The sequence below is a fragment of the Bos grunniens genome, chromosome 23, assembly GCF_055505025.1.
Source record: "Bos grunniens cultivar Pamir isolate PY7600 chromosome 23, Bosgru_T2T1.0, whole genome shotgun sequence".
NCBI lineage: Eukaryota > Metazoa > Chordata > Mammalia > Artiodactyla > Bovidae > Bos > Bos grunniens.
Genome location: NC_141187.1, coordinates 13,663,054 through 13,681,221, shown reverse-complemented (window position 1 = coordinate 13,681,221; position 18,168 = coordinate 13,663,054). Strand labels below are relative to the sequence as shown.

Sequence of the window (18,168 nt, the reverse complement as noted above, 5' to 3'; positions counted from 1 at the left end):
ATGGTGAGAAAGAGATGTTTGTAAGAGACATCATTGTGGAAAATTGAAAGGTTTTGCCTGCCTTTATTTCTTGAGAAGTTTTCTCTTACCTAGGATGTATTCTCCCTTCATTTGTTATCTTTAACTACAGAGGGAAAATCAGATTAGGGAGTAGTGTATGGGTGAAATATCACATTTTTCGGGTGGCATGCTTAGATTGAAAGTCCAATTGGAAATGCATAACAGGCAGTTGAAAATGGACTGAAACTCAGGGGAGAAGTCAAAACTGGAGTTAGAAATACAACAGTCATCTCATTAGAGCTAGTGATTGAGCAATGGGGAGAGTCAAGATCTTTGAGACAGAGAATAGGAAGAGCTGGATCTCCTGCTTGAGGAACATCTGCTTTAAGGGAATTTGATGGAACCGCCAAAGAACTGTGAGAAAACCACGATGGTGTTAACAACTTGCATTAAAGAAGAGAAGAGAGTTTGCAAGCTGACTGCATAGTCAGCAGTGTTAGAAGTAGCAGAACAAACAGAAGGAGGCCTAAAACAGTTATTGCATATGGCAGTAAGAAGGCCATTAGGAATCTTGGTAAGTAAAGTTTCAGTGGAGTTTAAGAAATCAGATTTTAGGACTTTTCTTTGAGAACTATGGATGTTAAAGGAAGAAGAAATATATGGTGACTCTACCCAGTGGCTCAGCTGGTAAAGAATAAAGAACCTGCCTGCCAGTCCAGGAGACACAAGAGACGGGAATTCAGTCCCCAGGTTGGGAAGATCCCCTGGAGAAGGAAATGGCAACCCACTCCAATATTCTTGCCTGGAAAATTCCATGGACAGAATAGCCCATGGGGTTGCAAAGAGTCAGACCTGACTGAACGTGCACCACTACCACGAGTAGGTACTAATGAAGATTTTCAGGCAGAGCAAGAAACCAGTGGAGAGGTAAAGATTAAAGATTTGGGGGAAGAAGATGGAGTGAACTGGTGGGGAGGTCGAATGAGCTGGCGAGGAGCTGGAGCCAGTGGGAGAGATCAGGTGGAGCCTGTGGCTTAACTTCAGAAAAGAGGAGGCCCACATTCTTGGGCAGTGGTATCTTGTGCCTGGGGCAGTGCTGGACACTTAGAAGGTATTTGGAAATATATATAAAGGTATGACTGAAAGGAAGAAGGCAGGCTAGGTGTAAAAACACAGAGGCAGTGAAAACGGGTGAGTCTATAGTGCCTGATGAGTAAAATTCTGTTATTAAGGTAGGAAACAAGATCATCAGACAAGGTGTTGATGAGGATGATAACGATGGTTAACGTCTACCTGTGGTTCAAGCTCCATTTTAAGTGTTTTGCATGTGTTATCTCATTTATTTTCCAGATAAACCTGTATGTACTATTTCCCCACTTAGTAGATGGAGAAATTAAGACAAGAAAGATTAACTTGTCCAAAAACATACATTTTGTAAGGGCATTTGGGGATTAAACCAAGATCGCCTGACTTCATAGGTCATGATCTTAACTATTGGGCTCCTGCTTCCCAAGCCTTGAGGAATGAATAGAAGATTTCAGACATTCATGAGATTCAGAACATTTATGGTAGAAATGGTGCCTGGGAAGCAAGCCATAAGATATAGTTTAAAAAATCTTTTTTAATAGCAGTGAATTTTTAAAAAATTACTTCTTTGTTGATTGTTCTAAAAGTAACATATGCTAATTAAAACTTGGAAAATAAAGTATAATTTTGACATTAATAGTCCCAAACCCAGAGATAACCATTGTTGACGATTTTTAGTATTTTCTTGTAGCTTTTTTCTAAGATTATATTATGTATGTATGTATGTATTATATATGTATATTACTCTAACATATATATATAATTTTGTGGGATTTTCATTTAAAATTTTTATTGAGTGTTATTTCATATTATCAAATATACCATAACTTTCACCATTTCTCTTTTGTTGATGATCAAGTCATTTCTGTATTTTGTTCTGGTTCTTCCTGCATGTTTGTTTTCTGAACAGTTTTCCTCCATGCCCTGGGAGATATGACCACAGATACCTCCTGAGGTATAGCTCACAGCATTGCCAGCACTGGGACTTTGGTTTTTCTCCCCCAGAAAAATTTTCAAAGTTTTTCAAACAAAAGGCTTTGCTATGTAAGTATGTTATTACATTTGCTTTATCACATATCTGTTTGTTTATCAATCCTGCTATGCAGCTTTTAAAAATCCATTTCAAAGTAAATTGCAGACATTAGTAGACTTCCCCCTAAATGCTTCAGCATGCTTATTATTAACTAAGAATTCACCGTTTTAAAAAACATGTTTCCTTTTGATATAAAATCTACATTCAAAGAAATATACAAATCTTTAAGTTTACATTTGCTGACTTTTGATAAATCCATACACCTGGAATGCTCAACCTTTTATCACTTTTTATGATCTTAAGATTTAAAGAAATCCCAGGAAATTGCTCTGACTAGCCCACCTTGGGTTTGACACTCTGACCTCACAAAATGAGGGGAGCAACATTTTGAACATGTAAGAGAGTGCTGGGCAGATAGAACTAAAGACGCCTACTGGAGAGAGCTCCCTGGAAGCCGCAGTACACTAACGGAGCTTAGACAGCGTGCCTTTATCTGGGCAAAAAGCGTGCAGGTTGGTTTTGTTCCCTTTAGAATGTTGGCTCTAATGTCCCACAGTGATGATTTTTTGTTCTATGTACTTGTGCTTCATCATTTTTTTCTTTAATTGATGTATCACATGTTTTGCATGTCTTAAAAAAAACAGATCGTAAACTCTTGAGGGCAAAGACCACTTTTTTTTTTTCAAATCTCACTTCATTCCTTATATAGTGGCATTGATGGTAAATACTCAAATTCTCCAACCAGCTATGTTCTCTGTGCACCAGTGAAGGTGCTTTTAGCTGCAAGTAATAGTAACCTTCACTCAAAGAGGCTAAATAATCAGGAAGTATACTTTTGTATGTAAAACTAGATATTGGTCAGCTTCAGGGTTGGTTAATTTGTGGCTTAATGACATTGTCAAGAACCTAGAATTTTTCTGTCTGGGCTCTGCATCATTTCTGTGTCAGTTTTGTCTTTAGACTATATTCTTTCACAATCCTAGGGTGACTGTTACATGTCCATGTCCAGGCATTAAATCTAAATGCAATAATAATATTTCTTCCCTTCTGTCCCTCAAGAGTCAAGAAACCTTTCCCAAAAGCCGTCTAGTTGACCTCTGTATTTTACTGGCTAGAACTCATTGATGTTAACAAACTCAAATCAGTTACTTGTGAAGATAATGGAATCATGGTGACTTCTGATCAAAATTTACCCATTTATAGGTCATCTCTCCCCTTTCCACATGGGAGAGGAGTGGACACTGATGCAATCAGGACTCTTAGAAAGAAAGAAGGAAGGAAAAGAAAGAAGGTAGATTGATTGTGTAGGCAACAGGTAGCACCTATTACACAGCATTATTCAGTTCAGTTCAGTCGCTCAGTCGTGTCCGACTCTTTGTGACCCCATGAATCGCAGCATGCCAGGCCTCCCTGTCTGTCACCAACTCCCAGAGTTCACTCAGACTCACGTCCATCGAGTCAGTGGTGCCATCCAGCCATCTCATCCTCTGTCGTCCCCTTCTCCTCCTGCCCCCAATCCCTCCCAGCATCAGAGGCTTTTCCAATGAGTCAACTCTTCGCATGAGGTGGCCGAAGTACTGGAGTTTCAGCTTTAGCATCATTCCCTCCAAAGAAATCTCAGAGCTGATCTCCTTCAGAATGGACTGGTTGGATCTCCTTGCAGTCCAAGGGACTCTCAAGAGTCTTCTCCAACACCACAGTTCAAAAGCAGCAATTCTTTGGCACTCAGCCTTCTTCACAGTCCAGCTGTCACATCCATACATGACCACAGGAAACACAGCATTATTACTTAATGAAAATGCCTGATCTTGTCCTCTGAAGTTGGTGGTCATTGGACACATTGAAAAAAATACCTGTATTTGATTCTCGTTGCTGTCTAAATGCTTTCTCTGTTGGTGACATTTTATACTATTTATTGACCCCAGTCTTTTACATTTTAGGCACTTGAATTTTTTTTCCACTTCTTCCTGGGATTTATCTGTCTTTGTCTCTTACTGTATTTTGAAAACGTGCGTTTTAACTGTTGCATCTTAATTTCATCTGACATTAGTTTTTGTAAGACTAATATCTAAGCCTGGGTTCTTTGACATACAGACCCTGAGACAAGGATTAAAGTGCAGATCAAATCTGAAAGCTGCAGGTCAGATCTTTTGCAGGGCAAAAGGAAAAGAAACAAGGAATGATGCAAAGAAATTGATTTGATACAGAACTAGCTCTTGCTTCACAACAAGCTGTGAAAAGAAATAGCAGGTCTTTCAGCAGGTGTGTTCACTTGCCTACAGGATTTCTCTGAAAGGAAATGAAAATGGTTGCAGTGAGGAATTACATTTGAGTAGTCCTTGGCTTCCCTGGTGGCTCAGACAGTAAAGTGTCTGCCTGCAATGCAGGAGACCTGGGTTCGATTCCTGGGTCAGGAAGATCCCCTGGAGAAGGAAATGGTAATCCACTCCAGCACTCTTGCCTGGAAAATCGTGTGGACAGAGGAGCCTGATAGGCTACAGTCCATGGGGTTGCAAAGAGTCGGACATGACTGAGCGACTTCACTCACTCACTCACTCAGTCCTTGGAAAAGAGAAAGAAAAGGGTGGGGCAGGGGGGAGATTTATCTGCCTGGTTTCCTCCTGTCTCCTGTCCTAGCCGATCGAGATTTATCCCATGGGGAGCTAACTCCTCTGTACTCCCAAGCATCATCCAGACCCTTTGCAGCCACTCAGGATGCTAGATCCATGCCCTCAGTGTGTATTTCATCTAAGTCCAAAGTGACTTGGATGAGATACCAACAGAGAAAGAAAAAGACAGACACACATAGAGGTGGTTGCAGGTATCTGAGAAAGTATACAAGTTTGTGTCCCATTATACCTAAGACGGTTGAAATTTTTGTCATAACATTACTTTGGTGTTTAGTTATTTGGAAACATTAGTTTCAGAAAATAAGCCAGAGACTGCTTTTACTATTCAAGGGGCTATAAAGCTTAAGATCATCACCTTATGAAATGTTTTACTTTTCTCTGGTCTTGGAATCTCTTATAGGAAGTGTTGGCAATGTTTCAAAGCCAACCATTTGGCTTCGAACACATGGTATTGGTTGTTGTGGATCTAGGTCAACATTGACTTCTCTGTAGTCATCTCAAAATATGATATGGCTGAGTGGAATGGCTCTGGGCACTCTTGGATTGTCCAGTCTTTCCAAGTTTATAGAGACTGATGGGTTCTTTGGATCTCCAGACACTTGGACATCCTCCGAGTATTGGCTTTGAGTTCTAGGTGTTCTTACCAGGCCAGCTTCTTTTCAAAGAGAGCAATTTTTGCTTTTTGTTCAGAGTGCAGAGAAAAAAAATCCTGTTGAATTGGTGGTGGAAGAGGCACAATCTGATGGGATGAAGGAAAGAGTATCTTTCCTGTATCTTTGCTTTGGTCTTTGCATTCTTCGTGTGTTTCTTTTGTTTTCTTGGGTTAAGATCTCTTTGCTTTTTCCCATTAATATGCTTTACTTAAATCACTATGATTGCTTAATAGAGTAATGGTAGCTGTTTTGGTGTGGGAGCTTACAGGATGAGTTTGTCAGAGATGAATGTTAATTGGATGCATCTAATAAGCCTGAGGATAGTTCTGCTTCTGTGTCGTCATAGGAACTGAGGCAAGCATTTGGCCATTCCCGCCATGTGAATGGCGCTGAGTGCTGTTGACCCATTCTGAATTGCCTAAAGTGAGTGGCACTGGCATGAAACTGTGGCACAGCAGAGCCCATTGAACTGCACTGAAAGCATGAGGATGTTTCACCAGTCTTTGGTTTGTGCTGAGGGCTTCCCAGGTGGCACTAGTGGTAAAGAGCCTGCCTGCCAATGCAGGAGATGTAGTAGATGTGGGTTCAGTCCCTGGGTTGGGAAGACACCCTGGAGGAGGGCATGGCAATCCACTCCCGTATTCTTGCCTGGAGAACCCCATGGACAGAGGAGCCTGGCAGGTTCCACAGGATTGAAAAGAGTTGGACACGACTGAGCAACTAACACTTTCATTCAGCTTTTTTAAAGTGTTCTGAAAGGATCTGTGTTCTCTCATCAGACTTTAGTGTCTTGACTTAACCTAGGGACATAAGGTGACCTTAAAACACACAGCTCTACATATATCTAGTTAGTTGACCCTCTTCTTCCTGTTTTAAAAAATTAATGAAATGACTACCATGTGCTTTATTTAAGATAACCTGAAAATAAAAGCTCCGCACCCCTGCTCACCACCATTTTCTAGTCCAGAGAAGATGATGGTCTCTCTTCCATTCACCTCGGATACTTCTTACTTGCTGTGAGTTGTGAGGCTACTTGTAAGGCTGATGTAAGGTGGGATATTTTCTCCTTTTTGATGCTCTGCTTATGAGCTAGAGTCATAAAAATTCAAGAATTGTGCCAAATGTTCTTTTGTTGATGACTGTGATTTAGTCTGTTATGTAACTGTAATGTATAATTTACACATCCTGAAGATCATCAGTCTCTGTGCAGAACGACTATATTTAACCCTCACTTCTTTGGAAAAAGAGAACATTACCAATTATCTTTGAAACTATATTTGTGAGACAATGCACATTGATCCACCCTCTGTCTCCATTTTTAATTTTTGGTGTGTTAAGTAGTACTTTATGGTTTATTCTGTGCTTTAATGTATAAAGGCTCAGAGGAGAAAGAGAGAACTTAGTGCTAGTGACTGTATCTTGAGACTTCCATGGCTTCTATTGTCTAAGACAACAGACAATAATATCCCTGTCATCTCTATTAATATGCAGGTCCAGAAAGGACAAAAGGGTACATTTCTTTCCACTATTATCTCTTTGTTGTAGAAGGGGAGTGGAAAGAGAGTATTTTGAAATATTTAATAGTGAATAGTTAGTAGTAAGAAAATAACACTTCCTTTTCCAATAATGTGATGCTAGTAGTGCTTGTATCATTTGAAGAGTTTTTGAGGAAGAAAATGGTTAATTTTGGTTTTCTTTTATCTTAACCTTTGTAAGTTAAGTCCAGTTTTAAGCTCAAATCCCGTAACAGTGTCTTTTAAATAAATTCGCGTATTTACCACCGAACATTTTGCCTCATTGCCCTGCCTCAGGCTCTGTTTATATGAAGTTGTCGATGTGAAAGGAAATGTTGACTGTGTTCACACAGGACTGTGTTCCCTTAAGAAAGAAAGCCTTGAATGAGAAAATGATGTTCTCATTAAATCAGCTCTTTAAGAGTAGGTGGGAGGAATTGCTATCGATCTAATGGATTTAATAGTTCATATACAAAGTCTGTGGAATAGAAGTAATATTCTGCAGCTGAGTAACTGTAGATTAATCCATCTTTAGACAGAATTCTGGAAGCATCTGTAAAACTGGAGAATTACATTTCTCTTCCCTTTTTCAGGCACAACTGGACTAAATGTATTTCCCAAATACTTTAGAATCAAATTATATCCACATAAGTAGGTCTACAGAAAATTATATGAAAAATTGAAATAAAATCATAAGATATAAATGTTAGATTCTTCTTGGCTACATTTATTTTGGTGCCAGTTTGTTTGGAAGGGCTGCAGTGTTGAAGGGTAACCAGAGGTCACTTGTAGAAATTCTTTCTTCCTTGGGTGATTCTCTAATAACTGGTGGTGGTCTATTTTAGTTCAGTTGGATGAAGTAGCCCTTTTAAGAGGGGTGGTGAAGTCAGACATTTAAGCTTCTCTTCCCGCTCTCCCTTTGACCCTTTTAAAACCCCTTTCTTTTATTCTACTCACTGAAAACACATCACTGAGCCCTCCTCCTTTGTCAGAAAAGGCCAGTCCATCCTTTCCCCCTTCCTGCCCTAACCTTTAATGAGTAGTTTGTTCTGTGAAGATATGTGGGCTCCCAAGACATGTGAGAATTTTGATAGATATAAGTGACGTTCTATGGATGGAAATGAGGAAGACTTTGTTCATGTTTCATTCTCATATGAACTACATATTCCTTTTATGTTTTACACCTACAAGATATTCAGTTTAGGTAGCATATACTGTTTGAAGGTTCTCGAGGAAATAAAAAGTAAATTAATAACAATAATCATAATAGTAACAACTACATCTCTGCTTATTAGCAGTGAAACAAATGCAGAAGGAATTGGAACTTTTAGTAAATTTACAAGTAAAAGAAGAAGAGACTCATTATTAAGCATAACAGTAGTACCATGTGTTTCCGTAGAACATTGCCATTTACTCTTGACCTGAGTTTAGTATGACCTTATATGATAGCAGAGGAGTGGATTGCTTGGACTGCCATTGTTTCTTTAGCTTTAAGATCTCTGGGTCTAAGTCTTCACACCAGCAATTTTAATTAGCATTGTTGCTGTGCTGTATTATCAAACTGCTTGAGTAGTCAGATAGTCTATTAGTGGCAGCTGTTCTTCATGTTTAATCTTTTCCCTCTTCTGCTTCTTTCATCACTGTCAACTTTCCAGCTTGCAGACTAGAGCATATGTAGCCATCTTTATTTACTTTTGTTCCGTGCTAGCATTTGCCTTGCACTAAATGAGGTTGTCCTTTATGAGACAGCTGGTAATTTATTTCTACAGTCAAGGCTCATATACTGCATTTCAGAACTTGGGATATGTTAGTAAGGCTTCAAAAATGAAAATATCATCTGAATGAACATTGTACTGATGGTGAGCTACAGACAACACTCCCCCACCCCCGCTAAAAAAAAGCTAGTATCTGAATGTCTAGTACTTGTGTTTGTCTGTCCCATTAATAGTAGACTGTGAGAATGGCTATAAATAGGTGTATATGTGTGTGTCTTCATATTAATCTCTTTCTCCAAAGCAGAATCATTCCTTAGGGTCATTTTTATGAGCAGTACTCCTAATTTGATTTTACATCAGTCCAAGGAGCATTTTTTCTCTTCCATTTACATCAGAGTTGTTGAAAGCATCATTGAACTTTTAAACCAAGTTAGGAGCACTGCTTAAAACATGCTTTTATTAAATCAACCTGATAAGAGAAATTCTATAAGCCAGACAAACTCTAAGGTTCCCAGGGCTCTAATGGGGTCCACAGTTAGCTATTAGGTTAAGGGTGGGGTAGTATGACTTCCTCAGAATTTATACTTGGACTGTACAATTCAACCTAGTCAGAAACCACTGCAGTTAATAATGTAGCTTTTTGACTGGCTCTTTGTTATATTTTTGTAATTTGGGGGTTTTAGACTATGCACACTTTAAAATCTTATCTTTATATGTATTATAATGCTAAACTTCAGCATTAGGGTACATGGAAATACTTAAAGTCTCAACCACAAAATTCTATCAGTATAGTAGTTAATTAAATGTATTTGTATAAAGAATAGTTTACAATGTGGGTTCATTGTTAAAATCCACCCCTTCAGAATTAAAAATTTACTTCTTAAAGGTAATGAAGATGTTTCCTAACATTTATTGAATGGTGGATGATTGCCTCTAAAAGGGTTATGTTTGTTTCTGGCAAAGGGTCAGGTAACTCTCAACAGCACCTCTGATAGAGAATCTGGTGAAGATTTTGCAGAGCATATTACATGAAGCTGTTAAAGAAGGATTAATTTCAGTGTAGTAAGCAGACCTCCAGCTTTCGCTTTGCTCTGGAGGCAGTGGACAGGGAGCCTGCATCCCTCTTCTTCAACGGGCCACAGTGCTCTGGAAGAGTGAACTCCGTCTGCCCATCTCATTTGATGGCAGCTAACTGAGAGTCGCCATGTGGTGTTTGGTATGCACACATTCCGCAGACACTGCAATGAAAAGGGTGATGGGGTCCACATCATCCCTTGCCTTCTGTAAAACTTAGTGGTAGTTTTCCATTGCCCTGTGGATCAAGTGCCAAACGTCCACTCTGAGCTTTGAAAAGGACCTTAGACCATTTCCTTTACCTTTCCTCTTCATGCCCACGTTTAGGTTAATTTTTTTCCAGAATTGCACCTTATGCCCTTCCTGTTATCTATTCAGGTAAATCTTTACTCTTTACTCTTCCATGTGAAAATGTTCCAGATGTGAAAAGTGAATGGTTTCCCTTCATACTTTGAATTGTGCATAGTGAATATGTAATTAATCATCATCATTGAAATGGGATTCAAATACACTAAATGTATTTACAGAATAATATGGAAGAAGAACACAGGGAAGGAAATCCTTAATTCTGGGAAATTCACAGAATATTTTACAAAGAAGATAATGTGTATCTAGGTCTTCATGGATGAGTAGGAATTTTCCAGGTGTGTTTTGGACAGAGGGAGGAGAATACATGAAAAGTTATGACATCTTACATTTGCAGCAACACGGATGGACCCAGAGATGATCATACTAAGCAAAGTAAGAACGAAAAAGGTAACACCATATGGTACCACTTACATGTGACATCTAAAATACAACAGCAATGAACGTATTTATGAAACAGAAGCAGACTCACGGGCATGGAGAACAGCCTACGGTTGCCACAGGGTTGAGGAGGGAAGGATTGAGAGTTGGGGACTAGCCAACTGTCACACACATGGTGGATAAACAACAAGGTCCTAAGGTCCTACTCCATAGCAGAGGCAACCACATTCCATATCCTGTGATAAACCATAATGCAAAAGAATATGAAAAAGTCTATATGTATAACTGAGTCACTTTGCTGTACAGCAGAAATTAACATAACATTGTAAATCAACTACACTAAAATTTTTAAAAAAGAAAAAAAATTTATGGCCTCGTAAAGCAACATGGCATGTTTAGGACACATTGCTGGCCTCTACTGTATGCATGCTTGTTAGGTGCTGGTGCTGGGAGGCTGTATCTCTAATAGGATTTGTATGACAGGCTTTGAGCTGCAGAGGCCAAGCCCATATGGTTCTTTTAGAATGTGCTATACTAGCACATTACAAGCTGGTTTAGGCACTTGGTAAATATTTTTTCTAATGAAACATGAGGCTCAGAGTAGCTGGCTTTCTTTGATCAGGGGAAGAAGAAAATGTGAGTAATTCCTTTAAGGGCCATATTCATTCATCATTCATCAGGCATTCATTCAACAAATATATATTGAGGCTGCTCCACTCAGAGCAACAAGGGAGATATAAAGATGTTTCTACCCTGTTTGTGCAGTGCTTCTTCTCCAAATTCAGGATTTTATTAGATTTTTCTTTTGAGAAGTGTTAATTCTATGCCATTTTATTATGTTTTATGCATACTTGCTACTAAAGCACTGTGTAGTTATTGCTTTCTCTGGAAGGTTCAGCATTATTTTAACCTGCTCCACTGCTATATTTCAGGAGTTCTCACTCTGCATTTTGAGGAAAGTGCAGGTGCTCAAATGGCTGGCATTTGTCTACATTTTTGTGCCTTTCTAGCCAATATTTATAAGGTCAAGAAGGCAGATCATGTGGTGTTACAGATGTGAAAGCTGATTTGTACAGAACTTTTTAGGTCTAATGTATCTTAGCTGCCATTCTTTACAGTTGATGCAAAGAGGACATAGTTTAACTGTAGCGAAGTAAAACAGAATAAACCTGAAAGCAGAGTAGGAGCTTTACTCTTTCTTTTTCTTGGGCTGTATGGTTTGTGGGATCAAAGTTCCCTGACCAGATGTTAAACCTGGCCTACGGCAGTAAAAAGCACCAAGTCTTAACCACTAGACTGCAGGGAATTCCTGAGACTTTGTTTTTAAAGATTACACTCTTGGTTATGTCATGTTTACTAGTGTGGGGAAGGTTCTTGAGGATTATTTTAAATTCATTCAGTCCTTCTCTTCCTTCCACCCACTGCCCTGTTCCTTTCTCTGCTTCATCGCATATTTGAGTAATTTCTATGTGTCAGCAGTGTGCCGGGAATTACACACTAGTTTACAGCAGTATCCTGGGTACTGGTTTACAACAGTACACATTGTGTTCTGTTTCCTCAAGGAGAGCTATTGACAGCAGTCCTTCTCAACGCTGGCTGTACTTTAGCCGTACACGGAAGCCTTGAAGTATAGATGCTGGGGTCCCTGCCTTGGAGATTCTGATTCAGTGGTTCTCAATGAGTAGGTAGGATTGCAGACAGGTTAATACATACATATACATGCACACATACATACATATATGTATAGCATGTGTGCTCAGTCGTGTCCGACTCTATGACCCTATGTTCTAGAGCCTGCCAGGCTCCTCTGTCCATAGGATTCTCCAGGCAAGAATACTGGAGTGGGTTGCCATTTCCTCATCCATGGGATCTTCCTGACCCAGGAATCAAACCCATGTCTCCCATGTCTCCTGCATTGGAAAGTGAATTCTTTACTACTGAGCCACCTGAGAAGCCCCAGACAGATCAATAGAAAATTTCAATTCTCTGAAGTGGGGCTGTAGGATAGTTAGTACTAGGGAGCATCACCTAGTCTAGTCTAAGAAGATGAGGGTTGGTGGAGGAGTGAGGAGGTTGTGGATGCAGAGTGGAGGGTGAAAGCCTGTCTTAGGGTTTGGGGAATAACATGTATGAACTGCTGGAAGAGAAAGCATGGGAAATTGGTAGTTTACTGTGGTCCGAGCATAGAAGAGGAGGCATAGAGTATCCAGAAATGAGACTAGAGAGGCAAGCAGGGTCCAGATCATTCAGGGCTTTGTCAGCCAGGTTAAGAAATTTGAATTTTATCCTCAAGACAGTTGAAGCCATTGATATATTTTAAATAGTGGATATCATATTGAGTTTATTTTATACAGGCACTCCTGCTGCTCTCTGGAGAATGCCTTTGAGGGAGTTAAGAACAGAATTTGAAGACTTTTACAGCAGTCTGTGCAAGAAATGGCACGGCTTGAATCAAGGCTGTGGCAATGGAGATGCAGAGAAGTGGGCAATTTAAAGAAATGTTCAGTTGTTAGAATATTCTGAGCTTAGTTTAAAGTAGATGTGTTGAGGGAGTGAGGTGAGAGACATCAATGTGTAAAGACTCTGTTCTTGGCTTGAAGTCGTGGATACCATTCACTAAGATGGGAATTCAGGAGAATGGGCAGATAGAGCAGGGAAAGATCATCAGTTTAGTTTAAATATGCTGAGTTTGAGGTGCCAGTTGATATCTACTTGGGTATATCTAGGCATTTAGGCATAAATGGTCTGAAGCATGGGAGTAGGATCTGGGCTAAAGATACAGATTTGGAAGCCATTTGCATTTGTAAGAAGGTAACAAATCATATGAGTGCATGAGATGATTCAGTGTTTGTAGAGAGGGTGGGGTGTCTGGGTTAGAACTCTTATGGACAGCAACATTTTAGGAAAGGGGGGGAAAGGGACGCCTTAGAAGGATATTGAAAATGCATATATATGGTATCTAGAAAGACGGTAACGATAACCCTGTGTGCGAGACAGCAAAAAAGACACATGTATAGAACAGTCTTTTGGACTCTGTGGGAGAGGGCGAGGGTGGGATGATTGGGGAGAATGGCATTGAAACATGTATATTATATGTGAAATGAATTGCCAATCCAGGTTCGATGCATGATATGGGATGCTCAGGGCTAGTGCACTGGAACGACCCAGAGGGATGGGATGGGGAGGGAGGTGGGGGGGGGGTTAAGGATGGGGAACACATGTACACCCGTGGTGGATTCATGTCGATGCATGGCAAAACCAATACAATATTGTAAAGTAATTAGCCTCCAATTAAAATAAATAAATTTATATTTAAAAAGAAGAAGGATATTGAAAAGGAGTGGTAAAGGTAGAAGGAATAGCAAGAGGGTGAATTGTCATACAAGCCAAGAGAACTTTTTAAGAAGGAACGAGTGATCAACAAGGTTTAATGTCATAAGATCAATAAGAAATTTTTATTTGCTTTAACAGGATGTTCTGTCAGAAGGAAGAGCAGTCTCATGGCATGGAGAAAAGTGGGTTGAAGGGTGTGAGGTCAAAGAATCACGGGGAAAATAAAACCATGCTGCACACCTTAAACTAATACAGTGTTGTATGTCAGTTGTATCTCAATGAAACTAAAAAAAAAAAAAAAAATCATGAGTTGACAGCTGTTTTCAGAAGTTTGAGACAATAGAGATAGCGTGGACTGGTGGTAACCAGGGGCACAGGGGTTGAAGGAGAATTGTTGAGACAGGAGAAATTTAATTATCCTGTTGATTCCCTCCTAGAGTGATCATTTATTAAAGACCCTCTGTGAGCCGAACTCTGCTCTATGCTGAGAATAGCTCTTAATTCTAGCGGAATAGCTACTTAATAATTGAATAACAAATAATAATGGGAAGCACTATGAAGGAAATAAGCAGGATAGTGTGGCTGAAAGTAACAGTGAGACCTATTTAAGATAGTGTGGTCAGGAAAGGCCTCTTTGAGGAGGTGTCATTTTAAATTTAAATCTTGGGCCTTAGAGACAAGATGATGGAGAAGGACTTGAGCTCACCCCCTCATGAAATCACACAACTAGAATCACACAACTAACTGCTAAACAGCCATGGACAAAAAATTGAGATCTGAAGAATGAGGAGACTAGGGGTAAAGAGCCTAGGAAACAGTCTTTCATTCAGAGAGAGCATTATGTGTGTAGGTCCTAAGGTAGAAGCACCTTGGTGTGCTCTAGAAACCATCAGGGACAGAAGACTTGTGGCCACAGTGAGGTGAGCTGCAACAGTAGCATGAGTGTGTCCATGTATACGTGGTTCTAGTTTGTGTTTTATTCAAGAACAGTGGGTAGCCACTGGAAGATTTTAAGCAAAATAACACAATCTGATTTAAATTCTAAAAACTTCACAATGGTTGTTTTGTAGCTAATGGGTTACTAATGAGGGTGGGACAAGAACCGAAGCAGGGAAGTAACTTAGTGGCTACTTGGCTCAGGAGGGAGAGAGAACCCGGTAGCTAGTGAAATATAGTGTGAAGATAGAATCAACATGTTGTGGCTAATGATTGCTGAAAAGGTCGAGGGATGGTGAAGAGGGGCTACTTTGGTATCTGATTAATATCTGCATAAATGTAACACAGTTGACTCAGGTGGGAAAATGGAAAGGTCCCCAGATTTTCAGTGTGGGATGGAGCTGGGAGGACATGCAGAATCAACACCTCCTATTTTATAAGTGCTTAAATTTGTTTGTTTGCATAAGAGATTTTAACTGAGCAACTGAATTAGATTATGTGGAGGTTAGAGGAGAGGTTTGGTCTAACATTTAAAATTATTTGGTGTTTAGGTGTGTTTCAAGCCACGAGAGTGGACATATTCACCTGAGAGAGGATGTAGAGCCAAACTCTGAGCAATGACAGTATTTAGAAGTCAAAAAGAGGAAACAGAGCTTGCAAAGAGAATTGAGACAACAGCCAGTGAAGTAGGAACTTGGGAGAAGGTGGTATCATGGAGGCTAGGAAGGGTGTTTCAAGGAATGAAGGGAGTAAGCAACTCTGTTGAGTGGTTTGAATAAGGTCAGAAAAAGGGCTATGGCTTTGGCACCATCTAGATTAATGGTTATCACTGCAGGATCATGTTCAGTATTGTGGTAGGGTTAGAAGGTGAGTGAAAGCAAGTGAGGAAGTAGAACTATACTGATTGCACTGAATCTATTAGAATTTCTCTAATTCATTCTTTTAAGGGCTCTGTGATGGTCCATGGTATGTTCTATCATGATTTATTCAAGCTTTCACTATTGATGAGTATTTGCTTTGTTTTCTCTTTTGCCTTTGAAAATAGGCTATAATGAACATTCTATACTTCCCCAACCTACATGGTGTGTGTGTGTGTGTGTCCATCTTTTGTTGTTTAGTAGCTAAGTTGTATCTGACTCTTTGCCAACCCCATAGATGGTAGCCTACTGCCAGGCTCCTCTGTCCATGAGATTTCCCAGGCAAGAATATTGGAGTGGGTTGTCATTTCCTTTTCCTGGGAATCTTCCCCACTCAGGGATAGAACTCATGTCTCCTACACTGGCAGGCGAATTCTTTACCACTGAGCCACCAGGGAAGCCGTATCCATCTTTATACGTTGGTATTTTATGTAATTTTTGCTGGTATTGCTAATTTCTCAAAAGACTGTAAAAATTCACATTTCACCTGTTCTTTCTGAGAGACTCATAATGCAGGGAAAGGGAAGATGCACAGTCCTTGACTAGGGAGGAGGTGGTGGGGTCTAAAGTACACGTAGAAGGACTGGGCTTTGATAAGGAAAGGAATACTGTTTCCACTGTAACAGGGAGGAAGGAGAAGATTACTTAGTTGTCCATAATTTTGTAGTTTTGGTGGTAATAACATGAGATATTCTATAGTCTCAGTGAAATAGGATATAAAATCATCAGTTGAAAGGAGGAACTTGGAAAGCTCAAAGTGTGAAATCAATCCTAGAAAGTCAAAAAGGGTGTAGGATTGCTGGGCCATGTTGAATTTAAAATACAGTCACAATGTGTGGTTTTTCTCTAGCTGTATACTGTGATGTTGGTTTGTACTCAGATAAAGTTGATACTTTGCATCACTAGGGCTAGAGTTTGCTAATAAGCAAGAGTGACTGGGCAGAGGGCAAAGGAAGTAAGAGAACTCTGCAAGGGAATGATTGTATTATACATAGACTGCAAATAAAGCTGAACAAAGAGGGACAGAAAGAGGCTATAGGATTGTGACAGAATCAGTAGGTTAGAAGGTTCAGTGAGGAGGAAGAATTTTAGCAACAGAGATACTAAAACTAATGAACGGGAAGGATGGGGTGGGGTGTTGGAATGTGGGATGTGTGAATTTAGAATTTTGGCATGGGTAAGAGTTTCTGTTGACCAATTCAAGGAGCTGCCCATGGATTTGGATCACTGAGATACAGTGGAGAAGGGCTCATGAAAGAAGTTATCAAGGATCTGGGAGGCCAAGTTATGTTTGCATAGTGTACATTTTTGTTGACATATGATGACAGGAGTGGGAGTGGAAGGGAAGAGTCGGGAGTGCAGGTTTTCATTCGGGTGGAATGAGGGTGGAGACGATAGATGATGGTACAGCCAACAAGCAGGTGGGGCTTGAAAGCGGTCTGCAAGAACATGGAGATTTGGAGACGTGGGCAGAGTGCAAGAGGCCTGCTGGGAGGGTACTGGGGAGCAGACATAACTGCCTCCACTACTCCTGGCCTTGGAATTTGTGGGACAGGGGAATTGAGAGAAAAATAGTCACTTCTGGAGAGGGCTGCTGGGGAAGCATGTTTATATGCTGGTGTTAAGGGAGTGAGGGAGAGGTTGGGAAGGGAAAGACTGGCTAGCAGACCTTCCTGACAGGGGAGACGCGATCGGCTGTAGAGTCTTAGTGGAGGGTTACCCTTGGCTGCCTCGTAAAGGGAAGAAGGATGGCAGCCCAGCTAGAATTGGGTGGCCAGTCCTTCTCTCTCTCCTCTGCAGAAGGCAGCAAGAACAGCTGCTGAGGAGATGTAAGAGGAATGGAGAAGATTTCAAATAACAGCTGTGGAGAGAAGAAGTGACACAGAGAAGGGTCGTCAAGAGATGTTTGAGGGCTCAACTGGAGATGGAGATCGTTAGGCATAAACTTCTCCTTTCCTGCCTCTTCCATTGCATATGCAATATCTATTTTCTTTTATTCCCACCAGCCTGAATTCATTACTTTGTCATCTATGTTTCAGTAGTATTAAACACCTACTTTGATATCTCTTAATCACAGTGTGTTACATTGCTTTACTTGTTTTACCTTTTAGAGCGTAAGTTCGTAGACTGTATCCTAGGTTAAGTCTCATTTATCTCTTCTTCATGTCACGTGGAGTAGTCACTGGAATATAATAGGTGCTCAGTTAATGTCGTTGAATTGAATCAAATTACATAAGTATGGTTATTTTATTTTCTAAAAGTTCTTTTTCATTGATATGACACTGAATATTCTAAACAACTGGCTGGTTTTTGTGGGTACAGTGTGCTCACTAAGGGTAAACCGTCCTGTTTCCATTTCATGCAAGAGCAATACTTGTGCAGAAGATTATTGTATCCCACTCATCTCTACAGATTTGGCATGAACTTATTTGCCTTTGGAATTTCTGTCAGCAGAATCTTTGTTTGCCTCATTATTGACCTGACCACTTGGCTGGTAGGGTGTTCTTTGAGAATGTAGTGAATGGCCATA

General features: G+C 40.1%; 1 protein-coding gene across 23 annotated transcripts in view; it reads left to right on the top strand.

Moving 5' to 3' along the window:
* BTBD9 (BTB domain containing 9) overlaps positions 1 to 18,168 on the top strand; it is a 415,967-nt gene that overhangs the window by 95,769 nt on the left and 302,030 nt on the right. For 5 of the 23 annotated variants that reach the window (XM_086371523.1, XM_086371522.1, XM_086371521.1 and 2 more), the window contains exons 7-8: positions 1,997 to 2,130; positions 6,316 to 6,418. The exons of 8 other annotated variants lie outside the window; for them this stretch is intronic. In XM_086371523.1, coding sequence (XP_086227649.1) covers positions 1,997 to 2,130; positions 6,316 to 6,418 — 237 coding nt within the window. Of the gene's footprint in view, positions 1 to 1,996; positions 2,131 to 2,422; positions 3,390 to 6,315; positions 6,525 to 17,438; positions 17,710 to 18,168 lie in introns of those variants that run through there. 10 more of the 23 variants (XM_086371537.1, XM_086371538.1, XM_086371535.1 and 7 more) reach the window with 6 other exon arrangements.